This window comes from Tenebrio molitor, chromosome 1, assembly GCF_963966145.1.
Source record: "Tenebrio molitor chromosome 1, icTenMoli1.1, whole genome shotgun sequence".
NCBI lineage: Eukaryota > Metazoa > Arthropoda > Insecta > Coleoptera > Tenebrionidae > Tenebrio > Tenebrio molitor.
The window spans coordinates 5,888,129-5,905,328 of record NC_091046.1 but is presented as its reverse complement, the minus strand read 5'-3'; the positions used below and the strand labels follow the sequence as shown (position 1 = coordinate 5,905,328).

The following is a 17,200-nucleotide window of genomic DNA, read 5'->3' as shown; positions in this document are numbered from 1 at the left end:
TAGTCGTTTATTCGTGTGTAAATTGTTTTTTTTTTTGGCACGAGTGGGCCTACGAGTGCCAAAAAACCCCAATTGACTCACGAACGAGTTGAATACAACGTTTTTTTGTTGTACGAGCCCCTTAAAGGCTCCAAATCGCTTAAAATCTTTAAAATTAGCTTGACGTTTCGTTTTGACAAGTTGTGACATTTATCAAAATCCGGTCATATAGGAGAAAATTCTCAAATTCTGACAGTGTCGAACAAAAATAGTTATTTATGATGTAAGTGTTAAAAGTGAGATTTTATTTTGTAAGTGGGGTAGATTGGGAAACGAGCGTAGCGAGTTGACCAACCCCACGAACAAAATAAAATCACTTTTATAACTTATAACTTCTCATTTGGCTATTGAGGCCAAACAATATTTTCGATCCACCCTATATAAGGAGACACTCTGGTGTACACTCCTACGCTGTTTTCAAGCCCACAAGCTCTCCCGACTGAAGTAATCCCAACAACAATAAAATAATCCCGATCTGCTGACACCTTATATTGCAGTGGTCCTCCAGAATCTCCCTATTAAATAAAACATTTTTAAATTATTTTAAATCTATCTCATATAAGTAATTACCGGACAAGTATCTTTTCCTTCAGGATGTCCTGCACACAACTGAATGTCTTCTCTGATCCCGTGCGGCAATCTTTCCTTCTTAATAGATGCATAGTATTCTTTGCAAATATTCTGCATGACAGGATTCACATCAGCTTTCAGCAGATGATTGCTCAGTCCTCCGTAAATATCGGTTTTGCCCCATCCTGTAACACTCAACATCCTTGGAACTGATTTTTCAACATGCAGACACGCGGGTTGAACAAATAGATTGAAGACAGCCGGACGATCTAATTTTATCAAAGCAATGTCGTGATAACGCGAAGGGGATTTGAAGTCAGGATGGATAAAGTGTTGCTCGACTGTGAAGTTTTGAGGTTTGGGAACGTCTTCGTTGTCTTGTAAATCTGTATCACCTAGACGGATCCACCTTGCGGGGCCACTAAAATAGAAATATTTTGGAACAAGAAATAATGTTAAAATGTATAAGTTACAGTTTTTTGGGATGGATGCAGTGAGCAGCGGTTAAGACAAATGTTTCACTTATTAGACTTCCTCCACAGAACCATTGGGCGTTATTTATGTCGCCATAACCAATAGCAGCCTGCCAAATTTAAAAAAATAGAAAGATCTGATAGTATGAGTTATTTTAGCAAGTTGTTCTTACCATATGTGGAAACTCTCCAACCTGAGTTGGAACACCGTGGGCAATGGCAGGAATTGCAGTTACTATTTCGGGGTAAGTTAAACTTCCTAGAAAGCACTACTGTTCTGTTGTATCAAATAGATATGGGCGAACTTACGGACTTCCCTTTTCTTCATTGGACAACATTCCCAAGGATAATATGTACTTGCACAATACTGTAAAGCCTGATTTGATCCAGATTTACTTTGATCAAACCTGCAGCAATCTTCCGGTATCCACAAATTTTCTTCATCTGTTTCTTCCCAGTCCCAAGGATTACCTAGTGGAAATCAAAGAACAAGATTTCAAAAATCTTTATTTGTTTGATTCACAAAACTTTGCGTTAGTTCAACGAATCTTAAGATATTGGAGAAGTGAAGGTTCTGGTAAGTTAGATTTTCTGTTTCAGATTTAGCATGCTTTAGAAAAATTTTAAATAATTTAATAATTACCTGGGAAAGGTGCTTTGCAGTTAATTATAAGATGAAAAAATAAATAAATCACACAAATTCTGGTCATGCTGCAACAACGTTAGCAACGTTAATAACGATAAAATCTTGTTTGAAGCGTTTTGGTGATTATAAGTGAAATTACAGAAACTCATTAAATACTTGTTTCAAGGAAGCAATTCCATAACATAAAAAATAGATTATACTGGGTATAATAGTAGTACGTTGCCATTAAATATCGGGTAATACTATAACAAAAACCTCAATCTTCTTTTTTGTAGAAGACATGAACCTACGGCGTGGTCAAGAATGACTGAATCTGTTGGTAACAATGAAAATTTGAATGATTTTGGTATCACTGTAATGTAAACGCATTTCTGGTTGTCAAGTTTGACAGTGTTGACAGACAAATTTGAAATTTACTATCGAAGGTTCATTTTTGTAATAGCATCAACATAACCTATTTTTTTGTAATGTTGTATCAAGTTCTAAGTTGAAACATCCGATGAGTGCCAATTACGAGACAAAAAAAAACACCAATATTTTTCAATTGTTTCATTGCTGATCACGCTGTATTTGTTACACTAAATGTGGCAACATTTAAAACATGGCCTCCTAGATCGAAAGAGACAAAGTCTCTATAAGAGTGTGCATTTCATTTTTGTTGTATCCATGATGGAAATAAGAAAGAAAAATCAAAGCCATGTTCCCATACGTTATTTGAGGTAAAACCGACATAAAATCACTTCTTGGAAATGTTGGAAATAATAAAGAAAATATAAATTTTCACTCAGGAAATGTGTTTATTTGTATCTTATATTACATATAATAATTTCTTGGGTAAACTCTTAGGGCCAAACAACGCTGATCACAATCATTCAGAATTATTATGGCACTGGCTAGTAAAAGACAAATAGTCAAAATCTTTTTTAATATTTAAAATAAACGAGATCAAAGCTGCACCTTTTGAGCCCCCATTTCTTCGAATCTAAAAGATGAATTTTTTAATTATTTTTTTCATTATTTTCCAACATGAGTTGACATTGCCCCATTGTGTTGTTCCGTGAATTTTGGGGACCCAGTATAGTGCAATATTTCCATGAGTTTATAACTTTTTAATTATTTTTTGAGAAGTTCATTGTCTTAGTTAAGTTGTTATGAAAACAAAATGAAAAATTTTCGGAACAATTTACATGGAGTCCACAGTTTCTTTATTTATCGGACGATTTTAATTATCTATGCACCAAATTAAATGATTGTGAATAGGCTAAGCCCTAAGGGCTTCAAGGTTAAACTGCAAAAAAAAAAAAATTCAAATGGGAATACATAATTTTTTTTTAATAAATTCTGATAGAGATTTTTCTTTTGAAAACAACAATGTGTCACAAGTATAACCTCCCATAAAAAAACTAACTTTTGAAACAAATGCCGAGCACCAAGCGAGAAGCTATCAAAATGCAATTGCAATTTGCAATTTGTCGCGATGTGCAGGTATGCAGGTATTTTATTTTCCAAAATTTTTTGATTGTAACAATCTATAAATTAGGAGAAGATTAAGCACATCTGCAAAGTGGCAGATATGATTTCGTTATAAAGGTTGTTTGTGAAGATACTGCAAGATTATACAGGGTGATTCATATACATAGTTGCATAAATATTTTAACCAGTGGCAGATTACGGTCTCAAAAGGCTGTTGACAATAAAATTCTGAGTCATACATCAAAAATTGGCAAAAACTACCATATCGGTTTTTTCACTATTAGTAAATGCCATTCTTGCTAAATTATTCCACTTTACGTCCAATGTGCTTATATTATAACAAATGTCATGAATGTCATAATAGAAGCGCAAACAGTTGTTGCTATAGAGAAAATATTGGTATTATAAAGTTCGTTTTAGTTTCATTTTGACAACAATGCCTGACAGTTTGTTTCAACGCAAAATATTTAATTTATCTGCAGTTCTTAAAAGGTGGTAGTACACTCTTCAACATGCTTTATCTTCAACAATTTTAACCTTAGAACCTTGACATTTTTGTAAGAGTGTCTAGGGGTTGTAATCTACCACCGGTTAAAGTTTGTATGATACTATATGAATCACCCTGTATAAAACTAATCAAACAAAGAATTCGTATTTTTTGATAAATTTATTTATTAAGAACAAACGTATTAATGATAATATGTTAGAGATTAAATAAATCATCTTTATATCGTGCATTCATTTAAATTTATCCTCAAAATTGGCGTTGAAGAGTCGATTGTGAAGGCAGCACGGATTATGGATAATGGATCAACTGTTTAAACTGACGTTTTTACACGAGTGGTGCGTTCACAATCGACTCTTCAACGCCAACTTTGAGGATAAATTTAAATGAACGCCCGATATTAAGCTATCACAAAAATATAAATTTTCACTCAGGAAATGTGTTTATTTGTATCTTAAATTATAACAATGTCTTAGGGACGCTATTGGGGCAAAATAATATTTTCGATCCACTGGGTATAAGGAGACACTCTGGTGTACACTCCTGTGCTGTTTTCAAGCCCACAAGCTCTCCCGAATGAGGTAACCCCAACAATAATAAAATAATCCGGACTTGCTGATTTCTTATATTGCAGTGATCCTCCAGAATCTCCCTATGAAATAAAACATTTTCAAATTATTTTTGATCCAATTTTGATAATTACTGGACAAGTATCTCTTCCTTCAGGATGTCCTGCACACAAATGAATGTCGTCTCTGATCCCTTTCGGCAACTTTTTCTTCGAAATAGATGCATAGTGTTCTTTGCAAATATCCTGGATGACAGGATTCACCTCAGCTGTCAGCAGATGATTACTTCGTCTTCCGTAAATATCGGTTTTGCCCCATCCTGTGACGCTCAATATCCCTGGAACTGATTTTTCAACATGCAGACACGCGGGTCGAACAAATGCGTTGAGGACAGCCGGACAATCTAATTTTATCAAAGCAATGTCGTGGTAACCAGAGGGAGGTTTGTGGTCAGGATGGATAAAATATTGGGAGACTATGAAGTTTTGAGGTTCAGGGACGTCTTCTTTGTCTTGTAAATCTGTATCGCCTAGACGGATCCACTTGGCGGGGCCACTAAAATATAAATATTTTGGAACAAGAAATAATGTTAAAATGTATAAGTTACAGATTTTTGGGATGGATACAGTGAGCAGCGGTTAAGATAAATGTTTCACTTATTAGACTTCCTCCACACAACCATTGGGTGTTATTTATGTCGCCATAACCAATAGCAGCCTGAAAAAATGACGCAAAAAAAATTTAAAAAAATATAAAGATCTGCTTGGTTGACTTATTTTAGAAAGTTGTTCTTACCATATGTGGAAACTCTCCAACCTGAGTTGGAACACCGTGGGCGACAAACTCTCCACTCGGATTTGGGTTTTTGTGGTAAGTTAAACATTCTAGAAAATAGTACTGTTCCATTGTATCAAATAGATATGGACAAACTTACTGATTCCACTTCCTTCCAGTGGGTAACATACCATACCATACCATACCATAGGAAAATATGTATTCACACAATGCTGTAAAGCCTGGTTTGAATCAGATTCATTATCATAAAACTTGCAGCGATATTCAGAAATGCACAAACTTTCTTTGCTTCTTTCTCTTATGGTACAAGAACCACCTAGCGGAAATCAAAAAACAACATTTCAAAAAATTGTGATTATTTGATTCACCAAATTTTGCGTCAATTCAACGAATCTTAAGACATTGGAGACATGAAGGTTTTGGTAAATTAGATTTTCTGTTTCAGGTTTATTAACATGGTTTAGAAAAATTTCTAATACTTACTTTCATAATTACCTGCGACGCGGACGAGGGCCTTGCAGTGAATTATAAGATAAAAAAATAAATAAATCACACAAATTTTGGTCATGCTGCAACAACGTTAGAACGTTAATAATGTAAAAATCTTGTTTGAAGCTTGTCAGTGATTATAACTGCAATTACAAAAGTCATTAAATGCTTGCTTCAAGGAAGCAATTCGATAAGATGAAAAATACTTCATACATACAACGTGTAACAGAAATAAGTACATTAATTTTAACTGGTAATAGAACTCGTCAAAAGGAACAACTTTTCTATTTACCATTTTGCCGAAAAACGATGTTTAATTCCAAAAAAAAATTGGAGAGATTTTTCATATACAGGGTGGTCCCGATATAACCTGCCAAAAAAATTCTGGGTCATTAGAAGGATCTAACAAGTCCAAAAAACCCCTTTTCATTAGGTCCAAAATAATGGGGAAAAATTAACCCCTATCCACACCCATTCGACGCTGCTGGCCACAAAAATACGTACCTACTCAGGAATTAATTGTTGGTGTTTGTAAGTATGACAGTATCTAAGTAACATAGGTACCTGAATCGTTTATGACAAATCTCAAATCTGACAAACTAAATCAAATTAATGACATTTATTGAAAACGCTGCACACTGTGTGCGTTAATTCACCAGCTTATTTAAGTACAAAAGCTGATATTGTAGACTGAGATGAATGAGTAATAAATAAAGTGGTGTTCCTCAATGTGTAAATAAATGTAGAGGTAGTGTGTGCAAAATTGTGGAAGAACTGTGTAATAAGAGTATCGTCTTAATTGTGGATAAATAGCCAAAATTATGTATTGAATACATTTATTTACACTTTACATATTCGTACTTTCAACTCTAACTGAGAATATCTACTAAATAATAAAAGGTAAACTGGAGTAGAAAAAATATTTTATAATAAATGTTCTGTGTGCCTTCCGTTGGCATTTAAGCACATTTGAGTACGCCGGTACTGAACAGAATTCAGCATTTCTGGTTTTTTCGAATCTGGTTCGCGGCGCCTGTTACGCGTTTCTGGAGTTGGCCTTTTGTAATTATTTCAACTTCGTATACCAAATCTTTCGTGTGGCCCCAAAAATTAAAATCCAGAGGGGTTAAATGGAGGATCGGGGACGCCATCGTATTGGAATCAGTCAGAACCAACCTCACATAAATGCAGATGTAGCTTCACAAAAGTACAACGGGACGGAAGGACTCCTTCGGGAAAACGCTCGCCGTATGGTCACCTTGCCGGTCTTGAATTACCACGTGTTTCGCCATAGAGTAAATGCAAATCGGCGTATTCTTGTTTTGTGAATTTCATAACTTTTTGAAGGATTCGCAAATTTAAAATTAAACTTGACAAATGTCATAGGCGTTACAGGTACCGTTGCTAAAGAAATTGCAGCCAAGTAACCAGAATTACCTTTTTAAAACCGATTAACTCATTAGCGTACAGCAAATTTTGACCAAATTTTCAATTATTTTTATCTCGAAAACGAAAAGACTTTTATTAGAAACATTTTTTGTGTATGAGTTCTACTCATCGTCACCTATTACTGGATTTCTTTTGGCAGGTTATATCGGGACCACCCTGTATAATATACCAAGGGACAGATAATATTGCCGGAAATTTTTTCGAGCAGTCCTCACACACGAGTGTTTGTAGCAAGAAAATTACACGAGGGCGCCAGCCCGAGGGTAATTTTGAGCGACAAACACGAGTGTTGGACTGCAAGAAAAAATTTCTGGCGATATATATCTGTCCCGAGGTATATTCGGAAGAGAATCGCCCGAAAAAATTTTTCCCTAGGTCAATTATATCGGAAATTTTCCCTAGGGAAAATTTCCGCTTAATTAAATTGTGATTGGTTGCTATTCAAACAATTCGGAGTTGTGATTTGTCAATATAAATCATGTGACATTTGAGGGCGATTCTCACTAAAATAACCCTACGCCACTAAATACTGCAATGGCTAATTGAGATCAGCGCTAATATGAAAAAAACATCCATTTTCATCCAGAAAACGTGTTTTAACGCCGAAATCGAAATTCAAATAAATCTACCCGTATAGCAAAAAATCCACTTCGTAAGAATCTGGTTGTTTCACGTTTTTAGGTAGTTTAGTTTCGGGGATATGAACGCTTTTAGGAAAATCTTTCCTATTTTTTTAAGCCACTACGCAACGTTTCTCGCCAAAATGGCAGAGAGAAAAGTTGTTCCTTTTGATGAGTTCTATTACAAGTTAAAATTAATGTACTTATTTCAGAAACACCCTGTATGTTAGGTATTTCAATGAGTTTATAACAATTTTATAATTTTTTGAGAAGTTAGTTGTCTTATTTATATTGTCAAAAATTATTTATATTGTTAAACAAAGTGATTGTTTTTTTTTTTATAAAATAATATTTTTTCTAAAATTTCAATATTTACAAAAAAAAATTCTATTCGTTTTCCAGATAAAATTCAGCAATTTATACTCAAACGCAAATTAAAAAAAAATCTATTTGACATTTCAATTGTTTATGGGTTAATAATATATTATGCAGCAAGATTTATAAATGGTAGTTTTTTAGGCACGAGCGGAGCGTTGCGCAGCGAGTGTTTAATAAACGAATGCCTAGAGAAGTTTATAAACGAGTCGCATACTATACTTTTTCTACGACCAAATAAACAAAACAAATAAAACAAGTAACTTCCTAATTAAACGTTAATTTAAACATAAACTGATTAACATCAACTGACATGTGACAACTAACCTGATTTTGAGTGTCACATTATTTTTAGCTGGAGCTAACATTAGCCCGTGACTAAAGCGCCCGTTGCTAACTTCACGTCGTGACTAAAGAGCACAAAGTCACGGCTTGTCACGGTGTAAGATCACTTAGCGTCATGGAAACGTATGCGATAAATGGCATTTTAAACATGGGAGTTGAAAAAAATATTATTACGCTATGACAAGAAAATTAATTTTCACTCAGGAAGTATATTTATTTGTATATTAAATTATAACCGATTCAATAACAAAATTGCTAATTAATTTGAAACTTCAGTTACCAACTATTAGAAGAATTCCAAAAGCTTGCAGACATTTAGCTGCAGATAAATTAAGTTCCATTATTAATAATTGTCTTTCGACCAAATCATTATCATCCTTTGAGAATCTTTTGCTTTTTTCGTATAGAGCTTTCAATGTAGCAGAGAAATCTGATAAGTCGTTGATTAAGCATATAAAAGAAAATCTTTCTAATTTTGAAGTACCTCAAATACGAACTGGTTCTAAGAAACGTACAAATTTATCATTAGCTAAGAAAGTAGAAGCAAAAGTAGCCGATTTTGATATCAGAGGAGCTGTTAAATTATTGTCCTCGGATGACTCATTAGCTTCATTCAACGAAGATGTTGCTGAAGAACTTAAAAAAAACATCCTTCACCATCTCGCGAACTTTTTTTCCCAGACCCTTTCAAACAAGGAGACATTAGTTTAATAGTCAATGAGCAAAACGTTCGAGAAGCTATCAATTCATTTCCTGCCGGTTCTTCACCAGGTTTAGATGGCATGAGACCACAATACTTGAAAGATATCATATCTTTGTCAGCGGGTGAAGCAGGTCAGAAGGCACTAAGAGCTTTAACCAAACTGTGCAATTTTTTATTATCTGGGCAACTTCCTTCAGAAATCTGCCATTTATTGTATGGTGCGTCTTTATGTGCCCTTAACAAAAAAGATGGAGGAATTAGACCGATCGCTATCGGGAACTGTTTGCGAAGATTGACCTCAAAGCTAGCCTGTTTTCAAAGTCGAAATATTGTAAATTCGTATTTATCTCCACACCAACTTGGAGTTGCAACTAAACTAGGATGCGAAGCAGCAATTCATACCACACGAACCTTTGTTAATAACGATCAAAACCGTGGCAAAGTTCTTCTTAAATTAGATTTCAAAAATGCCTTTAACTCAGTCGAACGGGATTGTATTCTGAAAGAAGTCCAATGTCATACACCACTTCTGTACCCTTATCTTTATCAATGCTATAGAAATCCTTCAACTTTATTTTTCGGTAATCATTTAATTTCTTCTTCTGTTGGAGCTCAGCAAGGAGATCCCTGCGGTCCAATGATTTTTAGTCTTGCCATTCAACCAATTATTTTATCTTTGGATTCTCAAATGAATATATGGTATTTAGATGATGGAACCTTAGCGGATTACCCAGAAGTAGTTTTATCCGACTTTAAGAAAGTTATAAATTTATCTCAGGAAATTGGCCTTGAATTAAACTTTAACAAATGCGAGATCTTTTGCTGTTCTGGAGACACAGATTTAAAAGTCATAAAGGAATTTCAAAATTTAGCACCAGGCATTAAAATCTGTGACCGAGAAAGTTTATCTCTTTTAGGCTCTCCAATCTTTGACCAAGGTTTCAAAAACACCGTCGAAAAAACTATAATTACAGTTGAAAATCTTTTAAACAAAGCTGAACTCCTTAACAGACACGTGGCTTATACTTTAATCAAAAACTGTCTTTTCATACCAAAATTTAATTTTTTATTAAGAACAACTCCATTTTGGAAATTTTCTAATTATGTTAATTCAATTGATTCTTCTTTAAAGTCTTGTTTAGAAAGAATACTTAATTTACGTTTAACTGATTTACAATGGCGTCAGTCCACTTTACCGATTAGATTTGGTGGTCTGGGAATTCGTCGCATTTCCGATATTTGCCTCCCTGCTTTCCTATCTTCAATTAATGGGGTTAAAAAGCTTGTTTCTTTATTACTAAACTCAAAGGATAATGAGCTTAATATTCACCATTATGATGAAGCTTTAGCAGCCTGGGGTCTAGCAAATGAGAACGAAATACCTACAATTCCACAATTTCAGAAGAATTGGGATAATATTAATATCAAAGGAATAATTGCCAATGACTTAATCTTTAATTCACCTAGAGACTTGGCTCGTTTTAAAGCTTTGCAATGCAGAGAATCAGGATCTTGGTTACATGCAATACCTTCTCCTAATATTGGTACTCTTTTAGATAACACTTCCTTCCAAGTTTGTATTGGTTTAAGATTGGGTTGTAATCTTTGTACACCTCATATTTGCAAATGCAATGCGAAAGTTGACGAAATTGGCACCCACGGTCTAAGTTGTTTCAAAAGCAGTGGTAGATTTTCAAGACACACTGAAATTAATTCCATTATCAATCGGTCTTTAACTTCAATTCATGTGAATTCAACTTTAGAACCAAACGGACTGTCTCGGGATGACGGAAAACGCCCAGATGGGATGACTTTAGTACCGTGGATTAAAGGTCAACCTTTGGTTTGGGACGTCACTGTTGTAGATACACTTGCAGACAGTTACGTATTGAAATCATCTGAAGTCTCAGGTTCTGCCGCTGAAATGGCTTGCAAACGCAAACATAGCAAATATAGTTCAATCATTTCGTCAAACTACGTGTTTAAAGGTTTAGCATTTGAAACCTTAGGCCCTTGGTGCAAAGAAGCCATCGATTTCATTAATGTCATCGGAAACCGACTTATCGCGGAATCAGGCGATTCAAAATCAAAGAAATTCCTTTTCGAGAGGATTTCCCTTGCCATTCAACGTGGAAACGCTGCAAGCATTCGGGGCACTTTTCCAGATTCCGCAATATTATCGGAAATTTTTGTATTATAAAACAAAAATGTTTATGTAATTATGTTATAATATAATTATAACAACTTCTCATTTGGCTATTGAGGCCAAACAATATTTTCGATCCACCCTATATAAGGAGACACTCTGGTGTACACTCCTACGCTGTTTTCAAGCCCACAAGCTCTCCCGACTGAAGTAATCCCAACAACAATAAAATAATCCCGATCTGCTGACACCTTATATTGCAGTGGTCCTCCAGAATCTCCCTATTAAATAAAACATTTTCCAATTATTTTAAATCTACCTCATATAAGTAATTACCGGACAAGTATCTTTTCCTTCAGGATGTCCTGCACACAACTGAATGTCTTCTCTGATCCCGTGCGGCAATCTTGTCTTCTTAATAGATGCATAGTATTCTTTGCAAACATTCTGGATGACAGGATTCACATCAGCTTTCAGCAGATGATTGCTCAGTCCTCCGTAAATATCGGTTTTGCCCCATCCTGTAACACTCAACATCCTTGGAACTGATTTTTCAACATGCAGACACGCGGGTCGAACAAAAGGGTTGAAGACAGCCGGACGATCTAATTTTATCAAAGCAATGTCGTGATAACGAGAAGGGGATTTGAAATCAGGATGGATAAAGTGTTGCTCGACTGTGAAGTTTTGAGGTTTGGGAACGTCTTCGTTGTCTTGTAAATCTGTATCACCTAGACGGATCCACCTTGCGGGGCCACTAAAATAGAAATATTTTGGAACAAGAAATAATGTTAAAATGTATAAGTTACAGTTTTTTGGGATGGATGCAGTGAGCAGCGGTTAAGACAAATGTTTCACTTATTAGACTTCCTCCACAGAACCATTGGGCGTTATTTATGTCGCCATAACCAATAGCAGCCTGCCAAATTGACGCAAAAAAATAAATTAAAAAAAATAGAAAGATCTGATAGTATGAGTTATTTTAGCAAGGTGTTTTTACCATATGTGTAAACTCTCCAACCTGAGTTGGAACACCATGGGCAATGAAATCCTCTACAGGTAATATTTTGGGGTAAGTTAAACTTCCTAGAAAGCAGTACTGTTCTGTTGTATCAAATAGATATGGGCGAACTTACCGACTTCCGTTTTCTGCATTGGACAACATTCCCAAGGATAATATGTAATTGCACAATACTGTAAAGCCTGATTTGATCCAAATTTACTTTTATAAAACCTGCAGCAATCTTCAGGTATCCAGAAACTTTCTTCATCTGTTTCTTCCCAGTCCCAAGGATTACCTAGTGGAAATCAAAAACAAGATTTCAGAAATCTTTGTTTATTTGATTCACAAAACTTTGCGTTAGTTCAACGAATATTAAGATATTGGAGAAGTGAAGGTTCTGGTAAGTTAGATTTTCTGTTTCAGATTTAGCATGCTTTAGAAAAATTTTAAATGATTTAATAATTACCTGGGAAAGGTGCTTTGCAGTGCATTATAAGATGAAAAAATAAATAAATTACACAAATTTTGGTCATGCTGCAACAACGTCAGCAACGTTAATAATGATAAAATCTTGTTTGAAGCGTTTTGGTGAGTATAAGTGAAATTACAGAAAGTCATTAAATACTTGTTTCAAGGAAGCAATTCGATAACATAAAAAATAGATTATACTGGGAATTCGCGGAACTGTTTAATAGTACGTTGGCATTAAATATCAGGTAATACTATAACAAAAACATCAATCTTCTTTTTTGTAGAAGACATGGACCTACGGCGTGGTCAAGAATAACTGAATCTGTTGGTAACAATGAAAATTTGAATGATTTTGGTATCACTGTAATGTAAACGCATTTCTGGTTGTCAAGTTTGACAGTGTTGACAGACAAATTTGAAATTTACTATCGAAGGTTCATTTTTGTAATAGCATCAACATAACCTATTTTTTTTAATGTTGTATCAAGTTGAAACATCCGATGAGTGCCAATTTCGAGATAAAAAAAAAACACCAATATTTTTCAATTGTTTCATCGCCAACAGACTCAGTCATTGTTGATCACGCTGTATTTGTTACACTAAATGTAGCAACATTTAAAACGTGGCCTCCTAGATCGAAAGAGACAAAGTCTCTATAAGAACCTGCATTTCATTTTTGTTGTATCCATGATGGAAATAAGAACGAAAAATCAAAGCCATGTTCCCATACGTTATTTGAGGTAAAACCGACATAAAATCACTTCTTGGAAATGCTGGAAATAATAAAGAGAATATAAATTTTCACTCAGGAAATGTGTTTATTTGTATCTTAAATTATAATAGTTTCTTGGGTACACTCTTAGGGCCAAACAACGCTGATCACAATCATTCAGAATTATTATGGCACTGGCTAGTAAAAGACAAATAGTCAAAATCTTTTTTAATATTTAAAATAAACGAGATCAAAGCTGCACCTTTTGAGCCCCCATTTCTTCGAATCTAAAAGATGTAGAATTTTTTAATTATTTTTTTATTTTATTATTTTCCAACATGAGTTGACATTGCCCCATTGAGTTGTTCCGCGAATTTTGGGGACTCAGCGTAGTGCAGTATTTCATTATTTTTTGAGAAGTTCATTGTCTTAGTTAAGTTGTTATGAAAACAAAATGAAAAATTTTCGGAACAATTTAATGGAGTCCACAGCTTCTTTATTTATCGGACGATTTTAATTATCTATGCACCACATTAAATTATTGTGAATAGGCTAAGCCCTAAGGGCTTCAAGGTTAAACTGCCAAAAAAAAATTTTCAAATGGGAATACATAATTTTTTTAAATAAATTCTGATAGAGATTTTTCTTTTGAAAACAACAATGTATCACAAGTATAACCTCGCATAAAATAAATACTAACTTTTGAAACAAATGACGAGCACCAAGCGAGAAGCTATCAAAATGCAATTGCAATTTGCAATTTGTCGCGATGTGCAGGTATGCAGGTATTTTATTTTCCAAAATTTTTTGATTGTAACAATCTATAAATTAGGAGAAGATTAAGCACATCTGCAAAGTGGCAGATATGATTTCGTTAGAAAGGTTGTTTGTGAAGATACTGCAAGAACATACAGGGTGATTTATATAGTTTCATAAATATTTTAACCAGTGGCAGATTCCGGTCTCAAAAGGCTGTTGACAATAAAATTTTGAGTCGTACATCAAAAATTGGCAAAAATTACCATATCGGTTTTTTCACTATTAGTAAATGCCATTCTTGCTAAATTATTCCACTTTACGTCCAATGTACTTATATTATAACAAATGTCATGAATGTCATAATAGAAACGCACACAGTTGTTGCTATAGAGAAAATATTGGTATTATAAAGTTCGTTTTGGTTTAATTTTGACAACAATGCCTGACAGTTTGTTTCAACGCAAAATATTTTCATTTATCTGCAGTTCTTAAAAGGTGGTAGTACACTCTTCAACATGCTTTATCTTCAACAATTTTAACCTTAAAACATTTTTGTAAGAGTATCTAGGGGTTGTAATCTACCACCGGTTAAAGTTTGTATGATACTATATGAATCACCCTGTATAAAACTAATCACATAAAGAATTCGTATTTTTTGATAACTTTATTTATTAAGAACAAACGTATTAATGATAATATGTTAGAGATTAAATAAATCATCTTTATATCGTGCATTCATTTAAATTTATCCTCAAAATTGGCGTTGAAGAGTCGATTGTGAAGGCAGCACGGATTATGGATAATGGAACAACTTTTTAAACTTACGTTTTTACACGAGTGGTGCGTTCACAATCGACTCTTCAACGCCAACTTTGAGGATAAATTTAAATGAACGCCCGATATTAGGCTATCACAAAAATATGAATTTTCACTCAGGAAATGTGTTTATTTGTATCTTAAATTATAATAGTTTCTTGGGTACGCTCTTCAGGCCAAACAATATTTTCGATCCACCGCGTATAAGGAAACACTCTGGTGTACACTCCTATGCTGTTTTCAAGCCCACAAGCTTTCCCGAATGAGGTAACCCCAACAATAATAAAATAATCGGGTATTGCCGACATCTTATATTGCAGTGGTCCTCCAGAATCTCCCTGTTAAATCAAAGATTTTCAAATTATTTCTGATCCAATTTAATATAATTACCGGACAAGTGTCTCGTCCTTCGGGATGTCCTGCACACAACTGAATGTCCTCTCTGATCCCGTTCGCCAACTTTTTCTTCGAAATAGATGCATACTGCTTCTGACAAACATTTTGGACGACATGATTTAAATCAGCTTTTAGAAGGTGATTGCTTCTTTCCCCAAAAATGTCAATTTTACCCCATCCCGTCACAGTCAAAGTATGTGGTATTGATTTTTCAACATGCAAACACGCAGGTTTGACAAAATTGTTGAAAACTGCTGGATGATCTAGTTTTATCAAAGCAATGTCGTGATAATGGGACGGCGATTTGTACTCAGGATGGACAACAGCTTCAGCAATTGCAAATTCTTGAGGTTTGGGAACATCTTTCATGTCTTGGAGGTCCAAATCACCTAGGCGAACCCATCTGGCTGGGCCACTGATAATGATTTGAAGTTATCAATTGTAAATATTTGACAAAGAGTAACTCACGTTTTTTTGGGATTTATGCAGTGGGCGGCGGTTAAAACAAATTGTTCGCTTATTAAGCTGCCCCCGCACAACCATTGGGCAGTGTTCTTCTCACCGTAGCCAACAGCGGCCTGAAAGAATAATTCGACAAAAATTACCAAAAATATTTATAAAATGTATGTTAAAAAAAACGTGTCAACTTTAATTAGGTACCATGTGGGGAAATTCTCCGGCCAGAGTTTTCTTTCCGTGCGAAATAAAAAGCGCAAGATCCCTTTGTTTGTAATATGTTAAGCATTCTAGAAAGGTTCACAATGAGCTGTAAATAATACATTAATACAAATCAATCGACTTACTCAATTCACTTTTCTCCATTGGACAACATAGTAAAGAGTAAAACGTATCATTCTGACAATATTGAAATGTTTTGTGTGAATTTGATTCGTCCTTAGCGTAGGCACATTTGTAGGGAGGAAAGCAGAGACTTGTCTTCCCTGTATCTTTTAAAATGCACTCGTCACCTACAAATTAGTTTAAAATTGTTCTCTTGCAGTACTTGCACCCGCATATTACCAAAATAAATATCTTTGGCATAAATCGCGGAAAATATGGACGATACACATAACCAGATTTTCTTCATGTTGAAAGACGACTAAGAATGATGATGGAGAAAATGTTGGCCTTTACATTTTAAGTATTTAGTCATTAATTAAAAAGTAGTTTCGTTAGTGGTAATTAGGAAGAAGATAAGATATCAAAAATGTTGTATTTTTGTGGAATTTTTAAGTGCCTTGTTGTCGTTCTAGTGATTTAAAATATCTAACACTCGGACAATTGTATAAATTAATTGAAGAATTTAACATCATCTTCTGATGTCAGATCTGATTTCATTAAAACTGGAATGCTACTTTGACTAGTTTTGAATTATAGTCAAAATGTGTTTTGGTAAAATATTTTGATAACAAAGGAGCTGTTAAATTATTGTCCTCGGATAACTCATTAGCTTCATTCAATGAAGATGTTGCTGAAGAATTTAAAAAAAAACATCCTTCACCATCTCGAGAACTTTTTTCCCAGACCCTTCCAAACCAGGAGACATTTCTTTAATAGTGAATGAGCAAACCGTTCGAGAAGCCATCAATTCCTTTCCTGCCGGTTCTTCACCAGGTTTAGATGGCATGAGACTACAATACTTGAAAGATATTATATCTTTGTCAGCGGATGAAGCAGGTGACCAGGCACTAAGAGCTTTAACAAAACGGTGCAATTTTTTATTATCTGACCAACTTCCTTCAGAAATTTGTCATTTATTATATGGTGCGTCTTTATGTGTCCTTCATAAGAAAAATGGAGGAATTAGACGATCGCTATAGGAAACTGTTTACGAAGATTGACTTCA

The 17,200-nt window shown here is 34.6% G+C and overlaps 3 protein-coding genes across 3 annotated transcripts; all 3 read right to left on the bottom strand.

The window, feature by feature from the left end:
• Positions 1-375: 375 nt before the first annotated feature.
• LOC138137470 (venom protease-like) lies at positions 376-1,868 on the bottom strand. Its single transcript, XM_069056883.1, has 6 exons — positions 1,726-1,868; positions 1,392-1,553; positions 1,256-1,341; positions 1,083-1,192; positions 610-1,030; positions 376-554 (listed from the first exon to the last, which is right to left on the bottom strand). The coding sequence occupies exons 1-6, from the start codon at positions 1,790-1,792 to the stop codon at positions 384-386; spliced, it is 1,017 nt and encodes a 338-aa protein (XP_068912984.1). The 5' UTR covers positions 1,793-1,868; the 3' UTR covers positions 376-383.
• A 1,987-nt stretch (positions 1,869-3,855) lies between these two features.
• On the bottom strand, positions 3,856-5,388 carry LOC138141603 (serine protease snake-like). Its single transcript, XM_069062340.1, has 4 exons — positions 5,071-5,388; positions 4,883-4,992; positions 4,410-4,830; positions 3,856-4,358 (listed from the first exon to the last, which is right to left on the bottom strand). Exons 1-4 carry the CDS (start codon positions 5,179-5,181, stop codon positions 4,188-4,190), a joined length of 813 nt encoding a protein of 270 aa, XP_068918441.1. The 5' UTR covers positions 5,182-5,388; the 3' UTR covers positions 3,856-4,187.
• Positions 5,389-11,290: 5,902 nt separating this feature from the next.
• LOC138141260 (transmembrane protease serine 9-like) lies at positions 11,291-16,563 on the bottom strand. Its single transcript, XM_069061958.1, has 11 exons — positions 16,375-16,563; positions 16,158-16,322; positions 16,015-16,100; positions 15,823-15,932; positions 15,349-15,769; positions 15,101-15,296; positions 12,334-12,495; positions 12,198-12,283; positions 12,007-12,116; positions 11,534-11,954; positions 11,291-11,478 (listed from the first exon to the last, which is right to left on the bottom strand). Exons 1-11 carry the CDS (start codon positions 16,439-16,441, stop codon positions 11,308-11,310), a joined length of 1,995 nt encoding a protein of 664 aa, XP_068918059.1. The 5' UTR covers positions 16,442-16,563; the 3' UTR covers positions 11,291-11,307.
• Between the last annotated feature and the right edge of the window lie 637 nt (positions 16,564-17,200).